At 41.7% G+C, this 13,882-nt stretch overlaps 8 protein-coding genes across 8 annotated transcripts; 5 read left to right on the plus strand and 3 right to left on the minus strand.

The window, feature by feature from the left end:
• Nucleotides 1–1,471: 1,471 nt before the first annotated feature.
• LOC122616582 (integumentary mucin C.1-like) lies at nucleotides 1,472–1,971 on the plus strand. Its single transcript, XM_043792093.1, has 2 exons — nucleotides 1,472–1,565; nucleotides 1,654–1,971. Exon 2 carries the CDS (start codon nucleotides 1,684–1,686, stop codon nucleotides 1,969–1,971), a length of 288 nt encoding a protein of 95 aa, XP_043648028.1. The 5' UTR covers nucleotides 1,472–1,565; nucleotides 1,654–1,683.
• A 109-nt stretch (nucleotides 1,972–2,080) lies between these two features.
• LOC122618003 (salivary glue protein Sgs-7-like) lies at nucleotides 2,081–2,504 on the minus strand. Its single transcript, XM_043794108.1, has 2 exons — nucleotides 2,351–2,504; nucleotides 2,081–2,285 (listed from the first exon to the last, which is right to left on the minus strand). The coding sequence occupies exons 1-2, from the start codon at nucleotides 2,376–2,378 to the stop codon at nucleotides 2,089–2,091; spliced, it is 225 nt and encodes a 74-aa protein (XP_043650043.1). The 5' UTR covers nucleotides 2,379–2,504; the 3' UTR covers nucleotides 2,081–2,088.
• A 483-nt stretch (nucleotides 2,505–2,987) lies between these two features.
• On the plus strand, nucleotides 2,988–3,288 carry LOC122617923 (salivary glue protein Sgs-8-like). Its single transcript, XM_043793983.1, has 2 exons — nucleotides 2,988–3,021; nucleotides 3,089–3,288. The coding sequence occupies exons 1-2, from the start codon at nucleotides 2,994–2,996 to the stop codon at nucleotides 3,286–3,288; spliced, it is 228 nt and encodes a 75-aa protein (XP_043649918.1). The 5' UTR covers nucleotides 2,988–2,993.
• Nucleotides 3,289–3,460: 172 nt separating this feature from the next.
• Nucleotides 3,461–3,742, minus strand: LOC122616585 (integumentary mucin C.1-like). Its single transcript, XM_043792097.1, has one exon. The coding sequence runs from the start codon at nucleotides 3,740–3,742 to the stop codon at nucleotides 3,461–3,463; it is 282 nt and encodes a 93-aa protein (XP_043648032.1).
• Nucleotides 3,743–4,839: 1,097 nt separating this feature from the next.
• On the plus strand, nucleotides 4,840–5,137 carry LOC122617954 (salivary glue protein Sgs-7-like). The gene is made up of 2 exons (XM_043794022.1): nucleotides 4,840–4,867; nucleotides 4,933–5,137. The coding sequence occupies exons 1-2, from the start codon at nucleotides 4,840–4,842 to the stop codon at nucleotides 5,127–5,129; spliced, it is 225 nt and encodes a 74-aa protein (XP_043649957.1). The 3' UTR covers nucleotides 5,130–5,137.
• Nucleotides 5,138–5,246: 109 nt separating this feature from the next.
• On the minus strand, nucleotides 5,247–5,534 carry LOC122616586 (integumentary mucin C.1-like). The gene has a single exon (XM_043792098.1). It carries the CDS (start codon nucleotides 5,532–5,534, stop codon nucleotides 5,247–5,249), a length of 288 nt encoding a protein of 95 aa, XP_043648033.1.
• Nucleotides 5,535–7,092: 1,558 nt separating this feature from the next.
• On the plus strand, nucleotides 7,093–7,914 carry LOC122616588 (salivary glue protein Sgs-3). The gene is made up of 2 exons (XM_043792101.1): nucleotides 7,093–7,120; nucleotides 7,196–7,914. The coding sequence occupies exons 1-2, from the start codon at nucleotides 7,093–7,095 to the stop codon at nucleotides 7,912–7,914; spliced, it is 747 nt and encodes a 248-aa protein (XP_043648036.1).
• A 602-nt stretch (nucleotides 7,915–8,516) lies between these two features.
• On the plus strand, nucleotides 8,517–13,876 carry LOC122617433. The gene is made up of 6 exons (XM_043793287.1): nucleotides 8,517–8,656; nucleotides 9,644–9,822; nucleotides 12,021–12,335; nucleotides 12,472–12,550; nucleotides 12,615–13,382; nucleotides 13,442–13,876. Exons 2-6 carry the CDS (start codon nucleotides 9,667–9,669, stop codon nucleotides 13,756–13,758), a joined length of 1,635 nt encoding a protein of 544 aa, XP_043649222.1. The 5' UTR covers nucleotides 8,517–8,656; nucleotides 9,644–9,666; the 3' UTR covers nucleotides 13,759–13,876.
• Nucleotides 13,877–13,882: the final 6 nt, after the last annotated feature.

Below are 13,882 nucleotides of genomic sequence, written 5' to 3' on the forward strand. Positions count from 1 at the left end.
TTTGAAATCGGATATCGAATATTGTATTTTAAAGTAGTGAAACTATCTCCAGTTTTCGGAGGATTTTTCTGTTACGTTTTCCATGGATAAGTGTAAACTGTATAGAGATACAAAGAAGAAATGAATCTTAGATCTGTCCAGTGCTCCTCAAAGTATTTTGTAAACAATAATGATAAACCAAAAACAAAAGCGAAGTATCAAGCCCATAGGCAAGCGGATATGAATATGTATTTATGCAAGGGTTATGCGAAAAGTTCTATATATGAATGTAAAATAGATGGATATATCTATATATATTGTAGAATTTTTACACATTCTATTACAGACTACAAAGTTACCGACTAAGGCAAATATTATGACTACTACTACGGCAGTACTAATGTATATTTTCAATGTATGTGTGTGTGTTGTTTAAGGGAACCAATTAATGCATTCAAGAATCAAATTACAAATCAATTAAACGATCGCCTCAAATGAAATCGAAAGCAAATAACTCTAACCTACAATACTAGACAGCACCCGAACCCAAACTTAAATTATTGTATCTGCATTCCAATTGCGACCGAAATCAGTATGGCATCTTCGATTATCGAAAGGAAGTTAAATTCAAACGATTATCCCACCATATGCAATCTGAGCCAGATTTCATTATCATTTTTCAATCTTTAATTTTCACTTTTCAATTTTTAAGTTCGAGTTTCAGAATCTGCTTTCATTGGCGGCTACGCTCAATCAGTATCAGTTATGAGAACTCCTAGAGTCCGATTCCCTCCCGAATTTAAAGTTTAAAGTCCAGTTTAAATCTGCGCTTGTTTGATCAACAACTTAACAATATAATATTCGAGGGAATGAAAATTGTTCTAAATACCGTTGATAGGAGTGTGTGTTGTACACCTTGTAGTTATGGGACGATGAAATGTTTATAACAATTTCCATTATATGTGTGGCAATAGGTCCATAACGAATAACAAGTCTAAAGCGAGATCTGAAACGAAAGAATGAGAAGGGAAAATAAAAACAAAATATATATTATATATGTATACCATATACTACCTATATGATTATGAGTGTATGTAATGAAACAAATGAAAATAAAACAAATTTAAATTTTAGTAGCGCTTAACAAATTCTAGCAATTTAACAAATTTTAATTAATCAAATTAAACAACAAAAAACAAATGCAAAAATTGCAATTTAATTTTTTTCTCTGTGTAAAAGTTGAATAAAAAATAAAAAAATACAAAAAAAACAATAAATTTTTTAAATGTGAACAAATGTTATGCGGTTTTTCTTCTGGTTAATATTATATTTTGCAGTAACTCTTCTAAAATATTAACAAATATATTTCCCAATAATTTGCAGTGTCTTGAAATTGGGTAAACATCATTGCATACATTTTGGAGAATCGTTAAGAGCAGCTTAACCTATTTTATTGTCGATATTATAAACATGTCAACAAAACGGTCTTAGTTTACTGTTCAAACATTTGACTATTAAAGTACAATAATAGTCGTTTTGTATGTGATTATGCGTTATGGGAAGCAAAAAACATAGCAAACTAACAAGTAAGCAAAGGCGGAAATCTGGTTGCCTGGCTATAAAAGCAGTTGGTAAGATTCCAATTAATCACAACACCTGATCGTCCAATTCCAGTCGTTTCAAACAACCTAAGTGTCTTTCAAAATGAAGTTCCTATTCGTCGTAGCCCTCATTGTCCTGGCCATCCAACTGGCTTCCTCTACTAGTACTACTACAACCACTACAACAACAACCACCGATGCCACCACTACAACAACCACCACCACCGATGCCACCACCACGACGACAACCGCCGCTTCCACCCACAAGAAGCGTTGTTGGAAGGGCAACAACTGGTGCCACACCCGCATCCCCAAGAGGAAGTGCAAGCACCCAAAGAGGTGCCACAAGACCATCGTGATTGTGACCCACAAGAAGAACAAAAAGAACTAGTAGTCCTCTTTTCTGAATGATATACTCTGAAATAAACATTATACAAGACCTTCAAAGGATATGGTTTTTGCAGTAGATATAACAATTTTATTAAGGATTTTGACTTGTGATAGGTTCTTAAAGCATCCATTGTGGTTCTCCGCAGACGCACTGGCGGACCCTCGTCTGGAGATTGCGAATATCGCAGATGAGCTGCTGACAAAGTTGGTCCTTTTCGGGACAATCCTTGCAGGCCTTTCCACCAGGTCCACAAGGCTGGCACTCACAGTCGCATCCCAGGGCTAGATCGGTGAATCCAAGGAGCAGGATACACGCTGGGGATGGGATGCAAGATATTGAAGATGGTTGGGGATTAGGGAAAGGTCTTATGTATAGTTACCGATGATGGCGACTGCGATCAGTTTCATGGTTCTATCTAGATGGGGATTACTTTACCAGATGGTACCCACTCAGGGAAATGCACACCTTTTATAGCGCCAGGAATGTAGGTGGATTAATGGAAAAATTTTGACAAACACCCCACTTCAAAAAAATTTCGGGCAAACCAATTGTATTTACATAAATAAAAAACGACAAACACGTTTCAGTTGGCTTTTTATTTTTAGTAAAAAGCTTTTTATAGATTATTATTCATTTTATATAATTGCTACCTGAAGGTTTTATCAGCGTGTTTTTCAAAATGCTTTAGAGAAGTAGGATTTAATTTAATTGTGATCCGGGATACTTTTTTCATAAATAAGGAATTTTAAATGCTATATTATATGTGTAGATTACATTTTAGTTGCACATCTGAAAGATGACACAGAACTTAGCGGGAACAATGAGCGAAGTTATGGGGTTTTACGGGAACAATATGGGGTTTCTATTTGCATAAGTGCAAATGGTTTGCCCGATATACTTTATTTTTGGATGGAACAGCAAAAATTCCATTGCTCCCATAATACTTTCGTTCTGCTATAAAAGGTGTAGAGTGCTAATGGGGTGGTACCATCTGGTAAAGTAAACTTAGCAAAGAAACAACCATGAAGCTGATCGTTGTCGCCATCATTGGTAGGTGCAGAAAGTCCCATTATCAATGTGCTCCAATCCACCTAGTCTTCCGTTCATCCCGTCCTAGCGTGCATCCTGCTCATTGGATTCTCTGATCTTGCCTCCGGATCCGACACGTGTCCATGTGTCCTTTGTGGACCTGGTGGCAAGGCGTGTGATCAGTGTCCTGAACGGGTTCCCCTCTGCAAGGATATGATCAGCATTTTGGAAGATGTCGAGCGAAAGGTGCGTCTGTGCGTCTGCGGAGAACAAACTTGGATGCTCTAGATTTGTACCTTCAACCTGATCGGCAATCGCCTACTATCTGCAATCCAGCCCTTCTAATAAAACTGTTATCATTTCTGCACGACCAACACTCGTTTTAAATGGTTGCCACTAGAGAACTGAATTGTTTGGCTTTCTTTAAGTATTTATTTATTTTGAGATGAATGAGATGTCACTACTTGTTCTTCTTGTGGGTCACAATCACGATGGTCTTGTGGCACCTCTTTGGGTGCTTGCACTTCCTCTTGGGGATGCGGGTGTGGCACCAGTTGTTGCCCTTCCAACAACGCTTCTTGTGGGTGGAAGCGGCGGTTGTCGTCGTGGTGGTGGCATCGGTGGTGGTGGTTGTTGTAGTGGTGGCATCGGTGGTTGTTGTTGTAGTGGTTGTAGTAGTACTAGTAGAGGAAGCCAGTTGGATGGCCAGGACAATGAGGGCTACCACGAATAGGAACTTCATTTTGAAAGACACTTAGATTGTTTGAAACGACTGGAATTGGACGATCAGGTGTTGTGATTAATTGGAATCTTACCAACTGCTTTTATAGCCAGGCAACCAGATTTCCGCCTTTGCTTACTTGTTAGTTTGCTGTGTTTTTTGCTTCACATAACGCATAATCACATACAAAACGAGTACAATAGTAATAGCCAAATAGTCAAATGTTTGAACAGTAAACTATGAACAACAATGAAATAGGTTAAGCTGTTCTTAACGATTTTCCAAAATATATGCAATGATGTTTACCCAATTTTAAGACACTGCAAATTATTGTGAAATATATTTGTAAATATTTTAGAAGAGTTAACGTTTTGTCTGTAATAGAATGTGTAAAAGCCTATGGGCTTGATACTTCGCTTTTGGTTTTGGTTTATCATTATTGTTTACAAAATACTTCGAGGAGCACTGGACAGATCTAAGATTCATTTCTTCTTTGTATCTCTATACAGTTTACACTTATTCATGAAAAACGTAACAGAAAAATCCTCCGACAACTGGAGATAGTTTTACACCCTAAAATACAGTACTCGATTCGATTTCAATAGTATGGAAATTATTGTGGAAAAATGTTCGGAAAATTATATTGAATATTCAACAAATCAAATTCGTCTACAAGCAAAACAATTTAACTTATGCAAATAGCAGCCCCATATTGAACTTCGCTTATTGTTCTCGCTAAGTTCTGTGTCATTTTTCAGATGTGCAACTAATCTATAAATATAATATAACATTTGAAATTGCTTTTTTATGAAAAAAGTATTTCGGATTACAAATAAATACAATACATATATAAATACATAGATACAAGCTAATATACCAAATAAATAAAATCAATAAAAATCTATAAAAAGCTTATTACTAAAAATGAAAAGCCAGCTGAAACGTGTTCGGTGTTTTTTTATTTATTTTAATGCAATTGGCTTGCCCAAAATTATTTTTATATATTGGGGGCTTGTCAACATTTTTCCATTGATCCACCTTGGATCTTGGAGCTATAAAAGGTGTGCATTTCCCTGAGTGGGTACCATCTGGTAAGTAATCTCCATCTAGATAGAACCATGAAACTGATCGCAGTCGCCATTATCGGTAACTATACATAAGACCTTTCCCTAATCCCCAACCATCTTCAATATCTTGCATCCCATCCCCAGCGTGTATCCTGCTCATTGGATTCACCGATCTAGCCCTGGGATGCGACTGTGAGTGCCAGCCTTGTGGACCTGGTGGAAAGGCCTGCAAGGATTGTCCCGAAAAGGACCAACTTTGTCAGCAGCTCATCTGCGATATTCGCAATCTCCAGACGAGGGTCCGCCAGTGCGTCTGCGGAGAACCACAATGGATGCTTTAAGAACCTATCACAAGTCAAAATCCTTAATAAAATTGTTATATCTACTGCAAAAACCATATCCTTTGAAGGTCTTGTATAATGTTTATTTCAGAGTATATCATTCAGAAAAGAGGACTACTAGTTCTTTTTGTTCTTCTTGTGGGTCACAATCACGATGGTCTTGTGGCACCTCTTTGGGTGCTTGCACTTCCTCTTGGGGATGCGGGTGTGGCACCAGTTGTTGCCCTTCCAACAACGCTTCTTGTGGGTGGAAGCGGCGGTTGTCGTCGTGGTGGTGGCATCGGTGGTGGTGGTTGTTGTAGTGGTGGCATCGGTGGTTGTTGTTGTAGTGGTTGTAGTAGTACTAGTAGAGGAAGCCAGTTGGATGGCCAGGACAATGAGGGCTACGACGAATAGGAACTTCATCTTGATGTAATCCTGCTGTAATTTACGATGGAGTCCGAAGTGAAATATCCTGAAATGATATCGAATTGGCGATTTGCTGTGTTCTGATTTTCTGGAGCTGGAATGAACTCTTTTATAGGGGAATTTGCTTCCGTTTTGTTAATCGTTCTAAGCTATTAAGTACATTTGCCAAATAATAATGCTCAAAATGGTTTCCTTCCTGCTCACGAAATAGGTCTAAAAAACGAATATCAAATATTTGCAACCAATATACGCCGACTCATTAGGTTACCGAATGATTAAGACAGCTGTATAAAGGTTTCTGATTTTAGTATCAAGCTACCAAACCAAACATGATATGACCGAAAGCTGAACTTAGATACCAAATAAAATGGATAAAAGATTAGTTTAAATATTATAGCCCGAATTCGATTTTTTTATCATTTTATTACATAGATGTACATATATATATTATTTCAAAATAGCGCGATGAAAGTCGTCGCTGAATTTTTTTTAGTATTATTCCATTAGTTGTTTATTAATTTTAAAAAATGGGTTTGACCAGTGCTAAAGTTGCATATGAAAGTTTTTTATGCACATATGACTTTGACCACATTTAAGATTTTTTAAGAACGATACTAAAAAGAGAAATTTTTAAGTTATAATTAAAGCCTAATACATGCGTACTTTAATTATCGTACTATTAAATTGTTTTACAATTAGCGACTCTATAAAGTGTATATATCAGGATCACTAGCCGATCGATTTGGCCATGTCAGTTAGCCTGTCCGTCCGTATAAAGGTCGAGATATAAGAGCTGGAAAGTTTCGATGGAGCTTCTAGATTTCAGAAACATAGACGCAAATTAGTTTCCAAATGTTGCCACGCCCACTCTTTTGTCCATAAACCACACAAATGCCACGCCCACACTTTTGAAAAATTTTATGAAATTTGTGCATTTTTTTATTTGCCTTTCCAATTAATATAGATATACCAAGGGCACTTTTATTGCCTTTGTGTGGTCTAGAATTGAGTTGAACTAAAGGTTTGTGTATCCGCTAACAAGTAAAGAAAACTGCATGTAAATTCATTGAATCAGTGTCAAATGGCCTGTCAAATTGCAAACAAAGACTTTTTATCCTATTTCTAACCTTTAAAACTTATTTGAAAAATTCAATACTATAAGCTTTTTAAAAAAGTTAAAAGGTTAGAACTCAAATTTGTAATAGTATTCGACTAGTTGTATGATGCTTTCAAGCAAAATTAAACTACATGCACTTACATACATACATATATTTTTATATTTACTTAGCCTATAATAAAAACTTATTATTTAAGTAAAGTGGAAAAAAATAAACTCATTTCGCTTGCAGAACAGCTCTACACGTTTTTTCTAAAATTAAGTCCAGACGATCGAATCGAACCGCAAATATCAAACAAAAACGAAAAGGCTTGTGTTTGCATTATCGACACACTGCCTCCATTTTTAGAATTGCAGTTTCAGAGGAGGCGTTTCACCTATAAAAAGGTACGGAAACCCCAAGAAAGGTATCAGTTTGGGAACAATCAAGTAACAAACATGAAGCTGACCATTGCCACCACCCTAGGTAGGTTGCACCCATCGCTCCTGGAATCAGGTATTTTGAGCCACTGATCTATTCATCCGTTTTCCTTTTTCGCAGCGAGCATCCTGCTCCTTAGCTTCGCCAATGTCGCCATTGGTTGTGATTGTGGTTGCACCACGACCACTCCCAGGCCCTGCGAAACAACGGTACCGACTTGTGCGCCAACAACAACCACAACGACAACAACCACTTGTGCGCCAACCACAACTAGACGTCCACCTCCATGCACAGAAGCCACCACAACAACTAGACGTCCACCTCCATGCACCACAACTAGACGTCCAACACCAAAATCCACAACTAGGCGTACAACACCGACCACCACAACTAGACGTACAACACCAAAAACCACAACTAGACGTCCACCTCCATGCAGCACAACTAGACGTACAACACCAAAAACCACAACTAGGCGTCCAACACCAAAATCCACAACTAGGTGTACACCACCGACCACCACAACCAGACGTACAACACCAAAAACCACAACTAGGCATCCAACACCAAAAACCACAACTAGGCATCCACAACAACCAAGCACCACAACTAGGCATCCACAACAACCAAGCACCACAACTAGGCGTCCACCACCAGCGTCCACCACATCTAAACCCACCAACAAGCCATGTGGCTGCAAGCCCTGCGGTCCTGGAGGCGAACCCTGCAAGGATTGTCCCAAGAGGGAGGCACTGTGCCAGGACCTTATCTACCAACTCAGCTGTCTGGAGCGCAAGGTGCGCCAGTGCGTCTGCGGCCAAGCGCAGTGGTTGTTGTAAGGATCGTAAGGATCAATTAAGCCACTCCACCCCAACTAAACGATGTGACTGCATCCCTGCGAAATGTACTTTGTGGGGCAGCTCGGCCAGGACTTTGACTTCGACTTCTATTTCACCTTTGTTTTCGTTTTCACCAATTGACTTGAGATGTAAGGATTAATAAAATTTGTTGAACTGCATACATCTGTTTTATATATTTAGTTCTTCAAGCACGGTTTCTAAGGTTTACTTCTAAAATTTATGACTAATTTAATATACTTTTTGTTAATTTTCACTTCTCATTTCCAGTAATGTAAAAAGTATAACATTTCCAAAGTTATAAGAAGTTGTTGGTTCCCATTACTTTCCGGCTTAAGGAACGCTATCTTCCGATCGGCCTTTCGAATGTATCTGTTACTTTTACCAATATCTTCGCTTTGGCTTTGGCTTTGTCTTTGGCTCTAAGTTCTGTTTTGACTTGGTCAATGGATCAGCTGACTGTGTTGTTGGCTCGGTTCGGGCCTGAACTTCGGTTTGGGCCCGACTCGAATCGGCGGCTCTTACGATCCGATCGCCACTCGAGTGCCATTGCTTGTCGCTGGTGGACGCGTTTCGCTGGATATCAAATGAAGTACCTACCATACTAAAACGGCGGCGGTTACTTCGATGCGACTTAAGTGACAAACAAGTGCAATTAAATAAGTGAACACACTATCTACAGGATACAAAACAAATGCAAGCTGCCATGTGCGATTTATAATTGGTGGGTGGTGGCATTTATGCATAGAGGGAATCTATAGCGGCTATAACTTTGCGAGTGTCTGATTTTGCTTGTGTGCCTGATGTCGAGATAAATCTGCTTGCCTTCAAATTGTCAATTGCTGGGTTAATGGCTGTGCAATCTCAAGAATCGGCTCTTTTGTTTTCGGCTCCTTGGCACTGAGCAGTTAGCAGTTAGCAGTGAGCAGTGAGCAGTTGGAAGTGCCTCGAATTGAATGGAACGGACTTGAATAATATGGATATGGATATCGTATGTGCGGCACCGCTAAATGACTAAAAACGCTCGCTCATGTAGATGTCTATCGCGAGGTTGGGCCAGGCACTTAAGCTCCTTGGCAGGGTGGACTAATCGCCGGCAGACAATCGTCGGCGGCCAAGGAACTCCAGCTCCGCTTAATTGGTGGGACCACCCATTCCGCCAAACCCTTTGTACTTGGCGGCGGGCAGGGGAGGATCCACTTACTTGCCCCTTTGGTAACCGGAGGAGAGGCCACAGATTTCGCCACTAATCCAGCTGGAATCTCTCGGGGAATTGGCTGGCAGTGCCACCCGCATGCTCGCATGCCAAATATCGATCCCTATCGAGTCATATGCAGCACATGTATGCAAAGTGTTCCAGCGAAGTCGTCAGTTGCCTGTCTTTTCGCCACGAGATACACTTAAAGAATGATAGGTCTGTTTACAAATATGCTTCAGCTCTTTTCTCTAATGAGAAATCGAAACAAATTAAAGCCAAATTGACAGAATTCGTGGAAAGAATGCATCGCTGTGGGGAAAGAGGAATAGAATGAGGGCCTGGCGCCGAAACCTGACCTCCGATCGGGTGTTAACCTTTCAAGGTGGTCAAAGGCCCCTTTTTTTTGGTGGAAATTCGCCTCGATTTTTGCTGAGTGGCAGTGGGCTGAATGAGTCACGAGTCGGGCATTTCCAGCGGTATCAATTTGCGAGCTTACCTCTTTTACCTTTCCAGCTGTCCTAGAGGAAGACCACGGCATGGAGTCCAGCAGCAGTGTCGTCGCCGTCGCGGAGATCGAGTCCTCCAGTCCAAGTGATCTCGGCCAGGCCACCCAGATCACCTCCATCGATGGCTTCTTCAATCGGAAACGGGGGCGTCCGCCAAAGAATCGCTTTGTGGAGGTCTACAAGAGCGTGAGTGTATTTAGAATTAAACTGCACTTTTTAATTTGAATTTAAAGAATACCATATGGAAATAACTGATATTAGTTCATTTAGAACCTTTTAACAATCCCTAAAATCTAGTTTACTGATCGCATATAGTTTATATAATAACTAAATCACTTAATAGTATCTATTCCTGGAATTCTACTGCCATTTTCCCACTTATTTACGAGGTTCTCGTGAAAATATTCGAGGTCTGATGCGACCCAGTTGCTTGGTTCCTTTTCGGTCTGTCTGCGATCCGATCGAGGCTCGATTGTAATTAGGAATTTGCGCCTATTTGTGTGCAACGTCAGCCATTCAGAGCCCTGCCCCCCCACCACTTCCCCTCTAATCAAGGAGGGGGGGGTGCCTAATGCGGCATTTTGTGTGCTGTGCGTTGAATTGAGTTTTCGGATTTGGTTTTTGCCATATTCGTCGTATTAATATTGACAACGAGTGTTTCCGCATTTATTTCACTTGCTGCCCGTCTAGCGACGTCGACGGCACTTCTCTTGGCACTCGACCACCACCTGTCCCTCCAGTCCCGCCTGCCCCCGATTCCTGCCCCTTTTGGCCACCCACTTCCCCTCCCCCTCCACCGATCCCCCGCCCTGCCCTGGCGACGAGCGTTATGTGCTTTTAACTGTCATTTTCATAATTTCTACATTTTTTCGAGCCGAGCTCATGCACACGCACCACATCCACATCGCACTTGTGTGTTTACGATTACCCAGCCCACGCGTCGCTCTCCTTGGTGAGCACAATGAGCATGGCCAGTACACAGAGAGAAATTGGGATTAATTCCAAAAAAAAAAAAAGAATTACGAGAAACCTTATTTTTGCAGTCACTTAAGCCATAGAAGTTTTGGAGTCATTATAGACTTGTTGTCTTCTAAACATAGTCATTCAAACTACATTAAATTACTTTATTTCAATAACATCCTAAATTTTTATTATACAATATTCTAAATATAAATCATTTTGAATGTACAACTTTTAATTGATTATATATATATTATTCTATCCTTTAGAATTCATAGGAATTTTCAAAATATTCTTGCACGTAAAGTTGCATTCCAGTTTGTCAGTGTACTTTCTGTGTGAATAAAAAGGCAAATTTGAATAAATACTTTGTCGATTGCCATTTGTGGCATTCTTTTGGGGAAGTAAGCCGTGCCAACTCTGGGAGCAAAAGGGTTAAGGGGGGAGGGGGGCTAAGGTGACCCAAATCGAAGGCAGGAATCAAGGTGGTGCAATGGGTGGATCTCCTCGCGCACCGCCACCCACTCTAATCCCTTGGAACCGCAGCGATAATCCCAAATGGCGATGGAAAGGAATGATACACGGCACTAACAAAAGCAGTAATAATAATAATAATAATAATTCCTATACACACTTGTATCGTATTTAATCAAATAAGGTGTGTGTGCGCTCATGTGTGTGAGCCACAACTTATCAGGCAAAGGCAAACTCGTTTCATTGTCTTTCAATATTTTCGGTGTAATTATTGTTAAAGGTAAATGTGAGAGTGCCATATACACTGTCACAAGTGAAACTGTTTGAATTCTTCAAGGGTCGAAATTTGTGTAAATTGCACATAAGATTCTATTGTCTTATTTAAGGTTTACACAGTGATTTAATTCCACTTCTGTGATTTTTTTATCACCCAACCATCTATAATATAAATTATTTATTTTCCATATTGGTAGAAAATATTTGTTTACCATTTTGGTAAGCCTATTTTTGGATTGCTTTAGGGTATCCATGAGCTGCACTTGTATTTGATATTTTTAATGGTTTCTCCATTGTTTTTGCTTTTGGCTTTTTCACTTCACTTCACTCGTTCTTTCTCTCTTTTTTTGTTTTTTTTATTTTATTATTGATTTGATGCGTGAACAAAATTTAAATAGTGACATTTTGGGCCAACGACAAACATTAACAGTAATTTCGGAAATACGAGTAATAAACTGGTTGCGGCCGATTGTTTGTCATAAATCCAAAATGTTAAATCCGAAAACTATGACAATGACAACGGCAGCAAGTACGGCCCTGCCATGCCAAAGTAATTTAATTCCATGAAAGGCGCCCACATTGCTGCGTGGAATATTGGACACCAGATTTCGTTTGTCAACAAATTCGGAAATATACGTTTTTTCCATTTTTTATGATCCCCACGCCACCAACAGGCTCAGCACTCGCCGCAGGCCATCTTCACCAGCTTCAAGCTGGAGAGAAGCGAATACTCCGGCCCAGGAGCACCACCTGTTCCCCCCAGTGGCTCATCATCCGAGGATCGTTTGCATCTGGCGGATCAGGAGGGATCAGCCACGGATCTCACACCTAGTCGCTACCGGAAGAGGGGGCGTGTCTGGGCGCCATCGTCGTCAGCATCGTTGTCCGCTTTGGAGCAGGCTGGCAAGAGAAGCGCCAGTCATGTGCCCCATGTGGCAGCGAGGAGTGAGACAGAGTCTCGGAGTAGCCGCCATGAGTCTTCAGCCCAGGTAATGCTACGTTTAGAAATTAACAACAATCTATTTTAAATTGTTATCTAAAGTTCAAGTAATAGACTAGAAATGGGCGAAACAAATAAACTTAAACTTCTTACTTTGGATTACATTATGTTTAATATTCTTACAGCCCACCTTACAGCCTTCAGAGCCTCTAGAAACCATCTCGTCTAAGCATTTATCCAGCAGAATTTTGGATAAAGTTTCTGGTAAGCTGACTACGTTCCAGATATACAAAACTCTTGACTTACTCCAACTTAATATTCCGTATAGTTGTGCGTGCGGCGGGAACTTTTTACCCGGAGAATGCGAGCTCAGCTGGGCAGCGTGAAGCGCCGGAGGTGGGCAGTTCGAGGTATCACAGTCGCCAGGAGTCGCTGGACTTGGAGGTGGACCAGCCGGAGGATCTGAGCATGCGTCCGTCTCTGCCGGAGGCCACGGCCACACCGGCGGTAGTGGGACCAGCGTTGAATATGAATCTGCTGCAGTTTAAGCAGCTGATCGACTTGTACCAGCGACAGGTGCTGTTGCCCAGCTTTCTGGCGGCAGCCAGTCAACCGTTGGCGTTACCGGGTTCAGGAGCAGGTCCTGCCGTTTCAGGACCTCTTCTGGACATGCGACTCCTGCTGGAGAATGCCGCTCAACAGAAGCTAATGCTGCTCAATGCAGCCGCAAGTGCAACGGCAAGTGCGGTGGCAGCCACAACAATGGACTCCGGCCAAAGGACGGCGGTGAAACGCATACGGGATCACGACATACCAAGTGGCTATCTGAAGTTCCGCTTCAACGAGGACTGCGGATTCGAGAGGTGCGGCTACCGGAATCACCAGTCGCACTTCCACTGCAACAGGCGAGATTGCCACTACAGTTTCTGCGACAAGACGCGCTTCGTGCAACATACGGCACGACATGAGCGAATGGACACGTTGATGGGCGACGACTTCCGTCAGTTCCGGGCCAACATGCAATGCGGCGTGGCCAGCTGTTCGTATGCCACTGCAACTGGCGCAGCCACGGAGAGTAGCCACCAAAACCGGATGGGTAAGTCTGCCCAGCAGTAAAGACGACCAAGATGGCTTTATCCTTCTCCTATTCCACAGATCCCTCAGAGGCGGTGGCGGCATCCTCTAGGAAAACCTCGCACTTTCACTGCCGCAAATGCGACTATGTGTGCACGGACTCGAACAAGGTGGTGGCCCATCGAAGGTTGCACCTTCGCCAGGACTACGTGCGCAGTGCCGGGTTCCGCAAGGTGGCCGGCAACGAGCAGTGCGATTCTGCCGGCTGCTCCTACGCCCAGCGGCACACCCACTACCACTGCGTCACCTGCGACGGCGGAGTCCTTTCACGGGCACAACTGGCAGCCCACAAGCACCGGACGGGCTTTCCCAAGCCGGAGGCGGATGCCACTCCCTAGAATATCTTAGAAACACAGCTAGACTCAAGGAAATTTGAATTTCAGCTGAAATAGTAAACTAAACTGTTTTAAGTTCGCATTGAAAGCAACTATGTCTGGTTAGTTCGCATTGAAAGCAACTATG

Source organism: Drosophila teissieri, chromosome 3L (genome assembly GCF_016746235.2).
Source record: "Drosophila teissieri strain GT53w chromosome 3L, Prin_Dtei_1.1, whole genome shotgun sequence".
In the NCBI taxonomy this organism is placed as follows: domain Eukaryota; kingdom Metazoa; phylum Arthropoda; class Insecta; order Diptera; family Drosophilidae; genus Drosophila; species Drosophila teissieri.